Raw genomic sequence first — 16,816 nt, 5'->3', positions numbered from 1 at the left:
GAAAAGTCCTCCAATGGTGAACACGTACAGGAAGACTCAGTGTTGATAGGCCCCCCACAAGATGGGCCGACGATCTGGTCAAGATCGCCGGAATACGTTGGATGAGGGCAGCGCAGGATTTTGGGAGAGGCCTTTGTCCAGCATTGGAAGTCTCTTATACTCAACTTATTGTGTAAGAATCTTTAAAATTTGAAATGCTTACTTCAACCGGTAAATCTGCGTGTCGCTCTGTATCATTGGAGTTGTTTGCTCTGAATGTAAACCTACAAAATAAAACAGAAAAATTAATACTTTACCAATAGTAAAAACATGTCAACGACGATCTTAACGCTTACTATGAACAGACTTCCAAAGACCACCTTGAACAGAGCTAGGAAAATTAAATGCATGACTTAGAATCACTTTATAAGCATATAATATAAATTTACCAATGGCCTAAAATAAAGGCTAATCACAAACAATTTGTGCATATTTTTATAAAGCACAGGAAAAAGATACATACATAATATTATGATGGAGATTTGACAGTAAATGAATATACGTTAATCCCGCCTTAACCTCTAGTTTGCTGAGACCGTTTAGTACTCTGTTATTTATTTCACACACAAGACATTAATATACAATAGCAGTAGAACTAAAAGATTGTGCAGTACTTTTCTGGGTTTCTATTCTAATAGGCATACAGAGAAAGGGTGTGTAAATGTACTTCTGTGTCTCTGGTACTTGATAGTTTTGTGGCACGTTACGAACGTAAATTTCTTATCATCAGGTGTGTCATATTATGATAGTCCTGTCACTACTTCCAAAACTATACCTGAGTATTTTAACTTAAGAATTTGTCCAATTAGCAGTAATCCCTTTCGGTTTGCAACCACTGCTAGGAAATTATTTACCTCATCTATATTGTCCGTCATCGGTTCTTGTAATATTATGTAGGTACAAAATTATTAAAACCGCAAACCTATATAACTTCTTATGTACATATTTCACTGCAAAAATTATGCATTTTCAGCCAGTAAAGTCAAGCTGGCTGCCGAAACGGAGGATGTTTGATAAGAGTTACATTACAAGCAGGATAAAAATAGAAATATATTTATTTACAACAACACTTGTTAAACGTCATTAAGCTACATCAGTTCATAAAAGGACTCCTGGACTGGCAGGAAAATGTTTTGATCAAAACACTTACTTAAAAGTTCCATCAGCATAATGTATCAAGTTTTTCATTATCTTCAGCGCCCCTGTTCTATTGTTAACAACGATGACGTCAGTTATGTTATTGATTGATCTGGATTTGATAGGAGATTCGAAGCTCATGTTAACGAGACTGTAGTCTATGGCCAAGGCTTCCGGGTCCTTGTCTATGGCTTTTATCGTCGCTATGACCGTGTCTATGGGTGCATTGAGGCGGACTCCTATGGTCATGTTACTTGTCTCGAACTCCGGCAGGTGATCATCTATATCCAGGATTTTAATTGTAATTTGAATTTCCGACGGATCCTGAAAGAGTTGTAATTCGCATTAGTCATAGGAGTAGATTGAACTGGAATTCTTACACGAGAAAAAGAAATATCAGAGCTCGAATTTGTAAACGAGTTTGTGTACCGTGACGACTGACTAGGGATCAGAGAAAATCAGGGAGACTGTGGCGGAAAAATTAAAAAAAGGACACAGATTGCCCAGTTATTAATGAGCAAGATAACTAGAATCTAGAAATACAAAAAAGTTTCGAATACCAAAAGAACCAGACTCGTGCAATCTTTGGTATTCTCAATATTTCTGTACGGTTTTCGTGCAGATTGCTGAAAGAAGATCGAGGCTTGTGAAATATGGTATATATAGTAGGAGGTGGCGTAATCCGTCTACTATAATATAAAGTACCAACAAATTCATTCTAGTTTTACTGTAAATCTCATTTAAACTATATAGTCGTTACCAACTAGTGCGTTATATTTCTTACCAAAGAGTCCTGAGCTATTTTAATCACAATGTCCGGAGGCTTCCAGAGAATTAGAAGGAACAGGTAGTGGGAAAGATCAAGGGTAATATTCAAGCCAAAGATCTTTCGGAATATATGCAACCTTGTTTAATGAAGTTACCGTATCACGTATTACAAGGTTAATAGATTTTGCAATTCATTTAACTGATATACTTTCCTCGCCAAAAGAAGTTACAAAAAAGTCTGCTGCAAGAAAAGGTGTTCACTTACGATAAAAGTATCACATTTAATCATTTATTTATTTGTGTAATAGTGTGTCAATATTATTATTATCATTTGTCTGCTGAATGTCTTGCCATTAGTCGATTGACGACGATTGCTTTAAAAAATAATAGAGACACTATACAACCTGCCTTGCGTGACCTCAGTACAATTTCAAACTTTCGAGTAAAATTGAAGAAATACTTAATGACGAGTCAGATTGGCAAGCTCTGGTTGCGCAAATATAATAGGCATTAACAGTACTAGGTTAGAATTTTTCTTTGTTTTATTATATAATATTATGTTGGAGTAAACATTTATTATTGCCTAATAATTTATTACTCAGCACCGCGACGTCAAGCGTCAAACGGGAGTTACTGAAAATCAGTGCTGTGAGCAATTGTCACGGGTAACCTGAGTAGCATTTTCACACACACTGCCACATAGATGATATATAATATCTTGGGAAAGTTATTTATTTATTCTTCGTAAGAAAATCATTTTTATTCTTATTTTTGTAGGAATTTAATGTTTCATGTGTGTGTCAAATGAAAGATATTATTATTATACACTCCTTGAATATTAATATTGAATCATATTACGAGGAACATAAAACGAGTATACTTACCAATCTATTGTAATATCTATTAATCCTCGGCACACTTCCAAGCTTGAAGCACTTGACAGTGAGCAGTATTCTGGCCACAACTTCTCTGTCCAGTCCTGCAGCAGCTCTCAGGACTGCTTTGCTGTCGTTGCTACGTTCCAATTTTATGTACTCGAGCTCGTTACCGGCTGAAATTGTATGTTAAAACTTCAATCAAATGACCGCTAGTTGCAGAAAACACCCTTAAAGTTAATGTTTCATTATATGAAATGCTATCTTTGACTGTCAAAATGAAAAAGAAAGTGACGGTATTATGTTCAACTTTAAAGATGCTTCCTGCAACAAGCGGTGAAGGTAACGACCTATAAAACCGCCAGAGACTATCCTTTGCACAGGATGCCGGCTAGATTATGGGTTCCACAACGGCGCCTATTTCTGCCGTGAAGCAGTAATGTGTAAACTTGACCGTGTTTCGGTCTGAAAGGCGCCGTAGCTAGTGAAATTATATAAGAAAATAAGGGACAAGACGAGCAGGACCTTCAGCTGATGGTAATTGATAGGCTCTACCCATTACAATGCAGTGCCGCTCAGGATTCTTGAAAAACCCAAAAATTCTGAGCGGCACTACAATTGCGCTCGTCACCTTGAGACATAAGATGTTAAGTCTCATTTGCCCAGTAATTTCACTAGCTACGGCACCCTTCAGACCGAACCACAGTAATTCTTACACATTACTGCTTCACGGCAGAAATAGGCGCCGTTGTGGTACAAGGATACACACAGGAAGCCGGCTAGATTATGGAATCTAGCCGGGCAAAGGAGCCTCCCACTGGTCTATTATTATTGTTATTTTTTTTCAAATCACCAATAAAAATTAAAAGATTTTCACATTTCAGCAATTCTATCTCAGTCATCACCTGTAATGATGTAATCAATCGCTGCATTTTCTCCAATATCCTCGTCGACAGCTGCTAATGTCCCGATGATGGATCCTATCGGTACTTCCTCGTATGTAGTCAGCAAGACTGGTGGGTCATCCTAGATATTAATGTCTGTATTAATAAAAGTGAGTTCTTTCCATTCTATTCCAAAACTTACTATACTATAAGCATGAATAACACAGTAAGTACATTTATACTATGACGTATACTCATCTGTTTAGGTCATAAACTTAGTATACTAGCGTAATAGACAAACACTCTTAACATTACGGCGAGACTAAATTTAAAATGTTCATGTGTGCTAGTTTTACAGATGTGTTAGTGGATTAGTGAAGTGTGTAGTATTTTGCTTTTGGTCAATCCCTTTGACAAAATATTGATAAACGGCGTCATATTCACGTAGGTATACTATATTATATTACTAACAAATAATATGTAATGTTTTTAAAGTGATAACCCTCACTTCTAGGATTAAAACACAAATAAAATTTGAAAAACAAAATTTTATGAACGATGCGGGATTCGAACTCACGACCTTAAAAACATGATATATTGTTTAGATTTACAAGAGCGACATCTCAAGTCAATTTCCTAACATGCAAATATTGGGGTTGAGCAGGTTATCAACTGTAAAGTAGATCCTGTAGATGAAGCCATAACCTGAGAGTTGAACAAATCAAATAGAATTTTATAACGCGGCGGTACTCGAACGGTTAGCTCAGTTGGTTAGAGCACCGGCACGGAACGCCGGAGGTCGTATGTTCGATTCCCGCATCGTTCATAAAATTTTGTTTTCAAAATTTATTTGTGTACTAACAAATACATAAATAAAAAAATAAATACTGAAGAATCAGTATTTACCTGAGAAATGTTTCTTTCGTTAAATAATTTTTCCTATATATGTAACAACACAATCTAATACAGAACACGACACCATTATATTTTTTAAAACACAGAACAGTAACGATAAAAACACTAAAATTAAACGCGCTCCAATTTGATAGGACTAATGGACAGTAAATTGTTTCATGCGGTTTCATAGTCTACATCTATTCCGTCTCTTTCTCACATCTAGGTTTTTATGTAAGGATAGTTACCTAACTTTCACACGGGGTTCGTCTATTACGGTAGAATAAGTTTATGGTTTAAGTATCCACTTATACAAATAATATTTGATCCGAAGTCAATCACCCCACCATACACTTAAAACTCCATTAGCATTCTCATCAGCTAGTTTAATCACGTTATACGTAACACGAAATTGGGACGAGCCTCACCGACATCGGGTATGTTCATCATGACAAGGATATCCTCCAGAATAACGAAAGAAGGAAGACAGAATAGACAGCGGTGTTCACTTACCATATACTGTATATTTTGTTTTATTAAAAAGATCGCAAAATAGAATGCTGGGAGAGATTCATGCGCCATTTTTCTCTCACAGAGCGCCATTTGTTTCCGAATCATGTACAAAAATTTTAAATGTTCATTCTCGTAGTATAAGTTAGCTATTTAACGTTAAGTTTTTTTTATATAAGAAAGAGCAAACGAGCAAAAGAGAATAAAGAAGGAAAGAGAAAAAAACGGGCAAAGACGTCAGCAACACCGGGGGTTTAGAGATGTGCCGGCCTTTAAGTTACTGGTTTAATAAGTTTCAATCTCTGCAAGAGTGAACATAAACAGTTACCAGGTTTCTGGCGAAGTGCGGCTTGTGATCGTCCACGTCGGTGACGTCAACGGTGACGATGCGCGTGGTCTGCTGCGGTGGCTGCCCGCGGTCGGTGACGCTCAGTACCAGCGTGTAGGCTGCAGTGCGCTCCCGGTCGAGAGCCTGGCGAGTGGTGATCACGCCCGTGTCTGGATCTGAGGGGTTTGAAAATATCACGAATTGTTGGCTGTGGATACTGAGGTGACTGACTGTTCTGCAAGTCGTATTATCCCTTCACTGGCTAATCGCGCGGCGTCCATGCTAGTCTTAGGCGTTACCGACACCAAGATCAACGGGCTCGGGTTACACAATAATTTATTGCTTTTGAAGTGTTTCGGCTTGTTTATAAAAACGAACGTCAATTCTTTTGTTATTAAACAAGCTAACGCTTTGTTAGATAATAGATACTGGGTAATTTAAACAAATTTCGTTTAAAGTAGGGCTGTCATGCATTTATTATGATTTTTTTAGATTTAGCTACAGATTACATTTCGATTATTACTAATGAGTGTAGTAATTTTTTATAACTAAAACTTACTTCAAAGTTATTAATTAGTAATAGAATAGTTACTAAAACATCATAGATAATACAAAAAAAAATATTAAATCGACTGCTACAGATAATTTTTACGGTTGACTGCATTTTAACGGCTTGTCGTATTTTACACAGATAAAGTTTTAAAATTAAATATTTTTACTTTTATAGTCTGTTAAATTACCTTTCTTGTTGTATATGGGCAAATGATAGGTAGCGCCCGAGGCGTGCATTGGTTTTCTAGTTGGAATATGAAAAGATTGCTTACCGTAGGTATTAAGTATGTAGCGTAAGGAAAAATTTATGAGTGGGTGTTAAATAGAAGTTTGGTTATAAAATACGAGGGGTGGCTGATATAAAATCTACTTTGTTAAAGAAAGTTTTGAAAATCGAACTGGCCACTGCAAAATCATATTCTATATTTATTCCCTTTTAAAAATTATGACTCTTATTTTTTTTCGCTTGCTTTTGTTTTTTTGGCGCGGCTTTGATTTCACCATGTCGAAAGAAAATTGTAAAATGATGAAATTTGAGCATCGAGCAGTGATTAAATTCCTAAGTAAAGAAGGAAATACGCCTACGCAGATCAGAGAGCGCATATTAAAGGTGTTTGGTGATTCAAGTCCTTCTGAATTCGTCATAAAGTTTTGGTCGAAGCTATTTAAACATGGCCGTGAGAGCCTGGAAGACGACCCACGTAGTGGAAGGCCAATTTCTGCTGCTACCGCAGATAATGTTGAAAAGGTGAAGAACCTGATTCTTGCAGATCGGCGAATCAAGCAGTGGGAGATAGCCAGAGATGTGGGCATTAGCAAGGAACGAGTTCATGAAATTATTCACGAACATTTGGGCATGTCCAAGGTGAGCGCGCGTTGGGTCCCTAGAATGTTGACCCCCTTTGACAAACAAAGGCATTTCTAGACCTGGTCAAAGGTAAAAAAGAAGAGACTATCTCTCGAATTGTGACCTGTGATGAAACTTTGATTCGCCAGTGTGATCCGGAAAGCAAACAAGAGTCAAAGCAATGGAAATTTAAAGGAGAAAAGCCGCCAAGGAGGTTCAAGGTTCGGCCGTCGGCTGGAAAACTAATGGCCACCGTATTTTGGGATGTCGAAGGGATTTTGATGATAGATTATTTGCCTAAAAATACAACAATGAATGCTGAATATTATGCAAACTTGCTTGACCAGCTTTGTGAACAAATCAAAGAAAAGCGGAGAGGCAAACTCAGCAAAGGTGTTCTGATTTTACAAGACAATGCTCCTGTACACACAGCCTTAACGGCGAGGTCAGCCCTGAGCAAAAACGGCTTCACAGAAATTAACCATCCACCTTATAGTCCAGATCTGGCTCCCTGTGACTATTTCTTATTCAAAGATTTAAAGAAAAAATTGAGGGGTCGCAGATTTTCGACGGACGAAGAAATGAAAGAGGCTGTGACTGACCATTTTGACGAGCAAAATAAAAATTACTATTATAACGGCATGATGTCACTTACTTGCAAATGTCATAAGTGTATTTCACTTGCAGGAGACTATATAGAAAAATAAAAAAAAACTAGCCATCAAAGTCTTTTCTTTCATAGTTAGGTAGATTACTTATCAGCCTCCCCTCGTAACACTGCCTAATTGCCTATATGGTATGAACGCCCCTGGGTAGCGCTTACCACCAGGTACTTCATAATTGAGTTCACCTGTCACTAGTGCCGAAAATATACTTCAGTGTTTTAAGCTAAAGATTTGCCCGATTGGCAGTTGTCTTTTGTGCTGCTGTTAGACAAATCTTTAACCTTATCCATATTATTATCCAATTGAGCTGGTTGGTTATGTAATCAGGCAACTATCTAAGCAACTGCTTATTCAGTTGTTTCAATTGCGCCATATATCATCGATACATAAGAATGTTATTTATAGAATAACCTTAGATGCTTAACTCCAATGACACCTATATGACATATTATAGGCACAATTGAACACATTAATAATAATAATAATAATAATATCATTTATTTCAGGCCATAGCCCATATAATGTTAGTAAAATCTTATTCTAGGGTTAGTAACACATTAAATACATTTATTTGAACACTTTAATTTTTAACAGCCAATGTCTATTCATTATATTTTCAAAATTATTCAATTCATTTAAAACAATAATGGAACTTTTACTAATGCGGTCTCTAATAGAAAAAATCTTTTTTCTAATTACTGCATAAAAATCATTAACCCTATACAATGCAAACATTAAGGAAGCGCTACAATAACGCGGCAGGCCCATAAACATTCTAAATGCGTTGTTATATTGAACTCTTAAGATGTTCATGCTCTTACGTGTATAATTAACCCAAAGATTGCTTGAATAAAAGACTGACAATATGAGGTAAACAGAATCTTTTTTATCATTTTTACTAGACTGCTTAAATCTTTCTATTAGATCTTACAGCTAAACTTCGCCTTTCTCTCTCAATGTCATCGTCGTCGCTTAGAATAATTGTGACAAAATGACCTAAATATTTAAATTTTTCTACTATTGCTAGTTTCGTTCCGTTCAAATTAATAGGCGGTATGTAATCCGGGCCCTTTCCTGAGCGAAATACCATGACATTACTTTTCTTTTCGTTATACAGTAACCCGTGTTCGCCAACAAATTTTTGACAGGTGTCTTAGAGGACTGGTAAAGTCTTCTAAGACCCTTAATTGAGGGGCTAAGGAGGACCATGTCATCCGCGACATTGAAGCTTAGCTTTTATTTTGTGATTTATTCTTATCACAAAAAATAATGCCTTTCAATGTGACATATTTTTTAATTAAATACAGCCATTGTTGAGCTTGCTTTTATACAATTCGTTGGATCTGTGGCTTTTTGTTATAATTATAAATAATATAGGACTTATGCTGTACAAAATGGAATTATCTGTATCACTCACCAATAGCAAATACATCTGTCTGTTGTAGCGACAAGGAGAGTTGTCCTGAAGGTTGCGAAGGGTCATCAGGGTCACTGGCCACCACTTGGAACACCACACTGCCCACTGGCGAATTCTGGTATTAACACCATTTTATTAAAAAAAATACTTATTTTTATTAGAGATGTAGTATCTAATGCATCGGGGATCTTTGACATTTATTAGGATAGCGAATCTGTATATCTAATATAATATGAGCTAACACTGTGCTGTAAAAAATTATTTGTGTTTTGACCAATTACCAAAGAGGATGTAAATACTACGAAGTAAGCGGCGGGACTGCCTTAGTAAAAATTGAAATTTAGTTTAGAATGAAACGTGCAGTCATTTAATTTATCAATAAGTTTGAAATAGTAGTAAATTGCAGTAACGCGATTGGCCACGAAGTATAATCCGGCTAAGTATGAAAGCGAATACTTGCTTATAAGGTAATGGATTTAGGCTATCGTTTTTTTAGCTATATGTTTTTTTCAAGATTATAACCGTCATCTGTCAATATAATCTTAAGATATCCCGCTTACAATCCGTTAAGGCTATAAATAACAATTCAGCGTCCCGCGGCCGAAGTGAACAGTGTAAGTCTTAGCCTGAGATCTATAGAGCGAACTTACACATTGCTCAGACTTTACTCGGGTAAAACTTAGCTGAGTGTGATAAAACGCGAACTTGGCTTTTGCATTGGGCTGCCTTGTTCCTAATCTTATAGAGAAAAAACATTAGGTAGTATTGGTTGCGGACAACACTTCACTGATTTTCAAAGTGAAAAGAAACCAAGCTATGTATGACAAAGTTAGCGAAATTCTATCTGACATCGTGTACTGGTTTAGCGCTAATAACCTATTGTTGTTAAATAGCACGAAAACTAAATATATAAAATTTACCGTATCAATTGTCAAAAATGTAGATGCAAGCGGTTTGTTAAACGGAGAGGTGATAAAACCGGTGGAAACTGCTATATTTCTTGGCATTACTCTGGATTCCAAATTACAATAGGGGCCCCCATATTGAAGGATTGGCGAAAAGACTTAGTTCTGCAGCATACGCAGTTAAAAAGATTCGACAATTAACTGACATAGGTACGGCGCGACTAGTATTCTTTAGTAATTTCCATAGTATTATGTTCTACGGGATATTGCTATGGGACAACGCTGCCGATATTAATGTCTGGTGTGCTAACTTCATAACATCGTACTACACGGTGGTCTCGTGCCGTTTCCATATGGCAACGTGAGCTGACAGGAAGTTAATACAATATTTGTGCTGCAGAAGAGGGCTATTCGCACTATTTATAACCTAGGTCCTGAAGAATCATTGAGAGCAAAATTCAAAGAAATTAACAACTTGCCTGTTGCTTCTCAATATATTAATGTATGTTCATAGGCACATAAGTGAATTTGCTAGAAACTGTCATAACCATAATGTTAACACCAGGTATAGACATAAACGTATAAGGCCTACTACTCGGCTAAGCCGAATTAATAAGTCTTTTGTTGGGCGTTGTATATGCTTTTACAACAAGATCCAAGAAAATGTTCAAAACAAAAGTATTACGTTATTCAAAAGAATTGTTTGTTGTGTGGTAAACATAAATGACTTTCTTAATGATACTACAGATTGGGAATGCGACCGCCCTCAGGCTATTAAATAATAAGTTCAATTGTATAATATTACTTTGCAAACATATATTTTGATGAGAAAAAAAAACGCCGCTGAGTTTGTTGCACCCATTCTTCTCAGGTCTAAGGCATTCGTTTTGGAATGAGTGGTATATTTTAACTTTCAATAAGTGATGTCGCATCCTGTTTTGAATAAAAATATTTGAATTTGGATTTGAATTTAGCTTAAGCTCAGCATAGTTTTACGTAAGTAAAGTGTAAGTACGCTCTATAGTTCTCAGCCCTAGTAATAACCTCAGCGATGTGCAGGGACTCTCCCCGCGCGGGTCGTATGATGGTAGGTACGCCGTCGTTCGCGCTCACGTCCCCGACGTAGATCTGCAGTGACGTGTCAGCGACGTGGCCGCCGCCGTCCCGAGCGCCCGCGAGCACACGGTACGGCTCTGTGCGGCCCCGGCCCGTTAACGGTCGCCCGCTACGGACCACTCCGCTGTCTGTGTCTATCGTAAATAAACCTGCAAATAATCAAATCAAATCATTATTCATGTAGATCAAGGAAATTACACTTATGAATGTCAAAAGTTTTTTATATTTTTTATTAAAAAGAGTGGCATGAAACTCATTGCCACTCTTTTAAATCAACATTTACAGCTTCATCTTTTTACAAATCATTTACCTTTAAAATAATAATAAAAATGTAACTTGTTACAATTACACGCTTTATAATCCCTTAAAAAGTGTTTGAATTAAATCTGTAACACTCGCGTTAATCAAAGAAAAAACCTGAGCTTTTCTCTAGTATAACATCAATATTAAATAGTTCAACTTTGATTAGTTTAATTTATCACTTCAGACGGGCGTCCCGAGTCGCACTCGTTTTGTGCGTTTTTGCATTGCGTAGAGCTGTTGAGATGTTTTACGTCCGTTCCCAATATACTATCTACAGATAGAGATAAATTACTACCTTCTACTGTCAGTAATTAGCTGTCAATAATCTGAAGCTGTCCCAATATATCCGATAAGTCATTCTTCTTGCCTTATATTGGGACGCGTGATTTGCAACTTCCATACAAACTTTATATCGCTGGTAAGCTATTCGTCGTTCCATTGACAGACAGCGTTACCGTCGATAAGTTTATTGGGACAGAAAAGTCAACGATAGTAACGATTTTTATCTCAAGTAACAGATACACTGAATATTGGGAACGGCCGTTAAAGATACTCGAGATATTTTGAGGCATCGTTCTAAGCGATTAAGCCGGTATAGAAAATAATTTCATGACAGGCAGGTGGCAGGTATTGTGGTATATTGAATCCATTTAATACGGTGCCTCCTATATTGTAAGAAGTACCGTTATGAATTGCAGTGACTGAAATGATATAATGACATAATTTTACGTCTCCTATGACGTATATTACGAACCATTAGCTTCCCCCTCATCCAGAAATTCGTACTTGATTTCACCTCCCAATCCTTCGTCAGGATCGGTTGCCAACAGTTTCACAACACTCGTCCCAACTGCTACGTTCTCTGGTATAACAGCTGTAATTAATAACAAAAACCACATATAACTATTACAAATGACATGATTAATGACAAAAAAAAGGACTTCTTACAAGTTACAGGTCATGGAAGAAAAATTAACAGATTTCAAATGACAACTTAAGAAATACTGTTAAACATTAATCATATATTTCATTAGAGCGATACTTATTTAATTTGATGACTTTATCACATCAAATTAAAATTTTAACCGTAACACCAAAACAAAATTTTAACCGTTAAAAATAAATGGTTTAAACAAAAATGTGTTTCTACATTAATTAATTAACTAAATTTCTCAGTAATATTTATTGAAAATGTCGAAGTTATTTGTTTATTACTTCTTTTGCAATAAAGTAATATTTAAATATAAACATTTCTTGTCACTTACGTTTGTCCTTGTTATAGAATTTTGTGTGAAATTTAGTTGATATAGTTTTTTTTCAAATCGTGACGTTTATTTCAAAGTTTATTTCTGTATGATTAAATTCTAAGTGATAATTTTTTGAAGCACGGTTTGACAGTTCTGTTACGATCGTCGCTTGTTTTGTTATCACCGATACGCGGGTAGTTTGTAAAGTTAATCGGATGTAGGTATCATACCTGTGTAAACAGATTTGTCGAAGGTCGGCGCATTATCATCAACGTCTAAGACATCGATCAACACAACGGCGACAGATTTGAGTCGGTCGACTCCACCACGGGGCGTGTCATAAGCTTCTACTTCCACACGCAGCACAGACTGACGTTCACGATCTAATGTTTTATTTGGAGCTACCTGAAATTCGAAATTGGTATTTATTGAATGACTTTTCTCCATTAAGTTTCGAACTCACCTTAAGAATAAGAACTCATCTAATCTCCAAGATTATATCCCAACATTCTATACCTACAGTATTCATAAATCTTGGTATGTTTGTCCAACTCTGCAACTGTGACAACTTTTCGGCAACACTCAATGGGTTGACAGGGGTTTAAAAGCGTATCTTCCAGGGTTGCGGGCTCAAATCTCACATCGCCCATAAATTTTGGTAAAAAGAATTTATAAAGTGATATTCTAATTCCCCAATTCTAACTAATAAATTAATAAAGGTAATTATTATGACGGGTTCTCAGCCTTTCCATCGTCCCTATTAAAATTATTTAAAGAATCTTGGATGGAAGGAGGATAGCTTTAGAATAGCGCAAACATGGAATCCCGTGGTCACACTCTGCAGTACAAATGCAACAAAAAGACCCGAAAGTATGGACGTAATCAGTAGTGTGTGTCGTGAATTAGGAAATCAAAGACCAAAACGAAAGAGGCGCCACGAGGACAGTTTTTTTTTTTTTATTTATCATATTACATATACCGATATAAAACTAGGCATCTAAAAAAACCACAAAGGTTAACAACTTATGCTAATAACACTTAATAATACGTCACAACTCACAACTTATGCTATAAATTAAATGAACACAGTGAAAATATTTTAAAAGACTTAAAAACGAATAAATATAACTTATAAATATGACTTAGCAGGTTCAAATTCTCTTAGCTGCTATAATTTATGTGATAGGTAATCCTTTATTCTATAATTAATGTTTTGAGTATTTAAATTTTTCCGCTATTGATTGATGTACTATTAGTGTCAAGTGTCAATGTATCAAGAGGATTGAAATATCGGCATCAAATTAATAAAATATACATCGCGACAACCCGTTATAATAATTACAATGTTAAAGTTCCGCGATGATAAAAGTTTAAAAACAGAATATTATTCAGGTAAATATAAATTAGTATGCTGAAAATTTCACACGAGACTATATTTATGAAAATATCTTCCCATCGTTTTTCCAATGGTTAGATAGATTAATATAATAATTTACAGTTTACTTATAACTAATTTTGATCTTTTGCCTATTTTAACATCTGAAAATGGATATAATATCCAACATGTGGTGTGGCAAGAAGCTAAATACAATATGTAGGTATCCACGAACCTTAATAACTCCAGTAACATTATCAATAACAAACAGTTCTCTGTTGTCTCCTCTTAATACGTATCTCACATCTGCGTATCCTTTCTCTTTGTCCTCGGCACTCAGAACAGCGTCTTTATCTTCCGCCTTTACTACACCAACTTGTTCGGGGTACTGTATAGATTCTAACACGCTTACTTTGTATAGCTGCAATGAAATTCATTAATTATTATGTATTTAATAAGAACTTGTTTGATTATAACTTATTTTTAAAGTACCTCTATGCAGCGATCAAATTCAAATTTATTTATTGGTACCAAAAGTATTTAAATACGATATAATTGTCAGGTGATACAGATGTCAGGAGCAATTGATGGTTAAACATATCTTCTATATTTATTTATTAATATATTTTGCATATATCGGAATATTCTCTAAATATTTATGAATCAACCACCCTTCTCTGAAGCCGCATTTCTCAGAGTTTAGTTACCCAAGTCATATAATTTTTTTGTGCTATTTTAAAAGACTTAGGCAGCATGTAGTTAATATTAATTCATTTAATGTTAAAAAGTTACAGGAAAAATACAAATATTTTATACCTCTTTATCAAAAATAGGTGGATTATCATTAACATTCATCACTTCAATTATTATCTTCGCACTGCTGTGTTTACTTCCGTCATTACTAACTGCGTGAACTGTTAGTGTTAAATTAGGAGTCTTAAGTTCTTCATAGTCTAAATGTCTTGTCAGAACAACTTGACCGCTAAGTGGATCTACTTGCAACAAACCTGTCTCAGAGTTAACCACTTTGAAATTCGACACCATATGGCCAGAAGTAGGATCTTCCGCCATCAGTACCAAAACAGTACTACCAATTGGCTGTTCTTCTTTAATCTTATGGTAAATAATTGGATTGGTAATGGTCCATCCAGGATTAATAAACTGGGGATTATTATCCGTATAAGGTTGTATATAAATTGTATACTCAGTGATTGCAAATTGTTCTTCTTTATTTAATTCAGCATTTATATCAACAACTTTAACCGTCAAAATAACAACGGAAACTTGACTGTAATCTAACTTTCCACTAACACTTATTTCGCCATTGTCTTCATTGATGCTAAATATTGTTTTATAATCATAAGGTGCGTTTGGTTTTAGTTGAACACCAGCTCTAGAAAAAGCTTTAATAGGTTCAATTATAGTGTATTTCAATTTTGCGGTTGAATCTGTATCAAAAGCCGTTAGTACTGTAACGATTTCACCTATGGGTTTTCTTTCAGAGATATATGTCGTAGAATCAGTTGTATTGAATTGTGGTGGTTTATCGTTTACGTCTAGTATATTGACGAATACAGTAGTGGTGGCTGTTTCAGGTTGTGGTAAGCCGCTGTCTACTGCTGATACTATAATTTCGTATCGATCCGTATTGGTATCACGATCGAGGTTCGCATCGTTTGATATTGTGATTAGCCCTGTCCTGAAATAAAATAAAAATATTTAATGATGATAGATCTTATTTTTTAAGGAATTTTATTGTAAAATAATATTAAGCCAAAACAAAATCTTCATTTATAATATAAAATTGGTGGTGCAACAGACGTAGTTTTGACAATTGTACCCACAACTCGATTGTACAGGAAGGATTTTGATGAAACTGTTATCTTTGGAATCGTTCCATTACGCAAGTGTCAGATAGAAAAAAATAATACTCGTTTTTGTGATATAATTTCAAATCTATTGATGAACAGCTTAACGTAAAATACAGTCACTTACTTCTCATTTATGATAAAGTTATCCTTAGAGCCAGACACTATGTGATAAGTGAGCAAATCATCCAACCCATCAGGATCGTTAGCCACAACCGCTGTAACATTCTGTCCTGGTCGAGCATCTTCCCGTATTGTAGCTTTATAGTTCATAGGATTTATATCGAAAGTGTAGTCTTCGTTGTTGTCTGGGTCTTTCTGGTTAACCGTGTATTTGTAGTGGTGGTAGTTCCCTTTAAACGTTGGTCGTTGATTACCAGGTACACCTACCCTTATAAGTACTCTCGTTTCGTTGTAAAGTGGAGGTACACCTAAAAATGTAGTAGTAATGTGTAATTTATATTTGAATATTTGGATTTAAAACATTTTTTCTCTATTCTATGCAAATATCAACCATAATCGTACGAAAATAGATTATAACAAAATAATTACCGTAATCAGTTGCCCGAACAACTAACTCGTATTGTCCTCTGGGTGTATCCATAGACTCAACCTTATTATCGATAGTAATTTCGCCATTGTCCTCGTCTATACTGAACACCCGTCCCCTGTGCTCGATACTATTATCTGACTCTATAGTGTATCGCACTCTACCGCCACCTTGACTTGGGCCATCGATATCTGTTGCCTGTTAACAAATAATCAAACATTTTACATACAATAATCAAAAAATATAAATTAAAAAATAAGTAGAAATATTTCTAGGAAGCAAGAGCTATAAATCAATATTATAATCTATTCTAACTTACATCATTATAAATTTACTGTAATTGTTCATAATATAATCTACTTAATAATAGAAATGAACCTGAAAATGTTTTATTGATTCAAGACAATGTTAGGGCTTGTCATGAAGGCTTTAGAAAATACCTACAGTGCGCAATGATAAATATGTGACTGGAATGTTAATACGAGCAGAGGGTTGTCAACCGTCATTACAGTTTTATTGCAATAAAATTCATTTGT

General features: G+C 35.6%; 2 protein-coding genes across 2 annotated transcripts in view; one reads left to right on the top strand and one right to left on the bottom strand.

The window, feature by feature from the left end:
- The window catches only part of LOC126970205 (cadherin-23), a 50,846-nt gene that overhangs the window by 4,595 nt on the left and 29,435 nt on the right, over positions 1-16,816 (bottom strand). The window contains exons 9-21 of the mRNA XM_050815988.1: positions 16,283-16,478; positions 15,858-16,161; positions 14,679-15,561; positions 14,098-14,283; positions 12,718-12,892; positions 11,995-12,114; positions 10,866-11,086; positions 8,917-9,031; positions 5,436-5,611; positions 3,725-3,845; positions 2,829-2,995; positions 1,190-1,500; positions 203-263 (exon numbers count right to left, since the gene is read on the bottom strand). Coding sequence (XP_050671945.1) covers positions 203-263; positions 1,190-1,500; positions 2,829-2,995; positions 3,725-3,845; positions 5,436-5,611; positions 8,917-9,031; positions 10,866-11,086; positions 11,995-12,114; positions 12,718-12,892; positions 14,098-14,283; positions 14,679-15,561; positions 15,858-16,161; positions 16,283-16,478 — 3,036 coding nt within the window. The remainder of the gene's footprint in view (positions 1-202; positions 264-1,189; positions 1,501-2,828; positions 2,996-3,724; positions 3,846-5,435; positions 5,612-8,916; positions 9,032-10,865; positions 11,087-11,994; positions 12,115-12,717; positions 12,893-14,097; positions 14,284-14,678; positions 15,562-15,857; positions 16,162-16,282; positions 16,479-16,816) is intronic.
- Positions 1-16,816, top strand: part of LOC126970614 (uncharacterized protein ZK1073.1) — a 255,934-nt gene that overhangs the window by 229,653 nt on the left and 9,465 nt on the right. The gene's annotated exons all lie outside the window — the stretch shown is intronic.

This window comes from Leptidea sinapis, chromosome 1 (assembly GCF_905404315.1).
Source record: "Leptidea sinapis chromosome 1, ilLepSina1.1, whole genome shotgun sequence".
Taxonomy (NCBI): domain Eukaryota; kingdom Metazoa; phylum Arthropoda; class Insecta; order Lepidoptera; family Pieridae; genus Leptidea; species Leptidea sinapis.
This window is presented reverse-complemented; position numbering and strand designations above follow the sequence as displayed.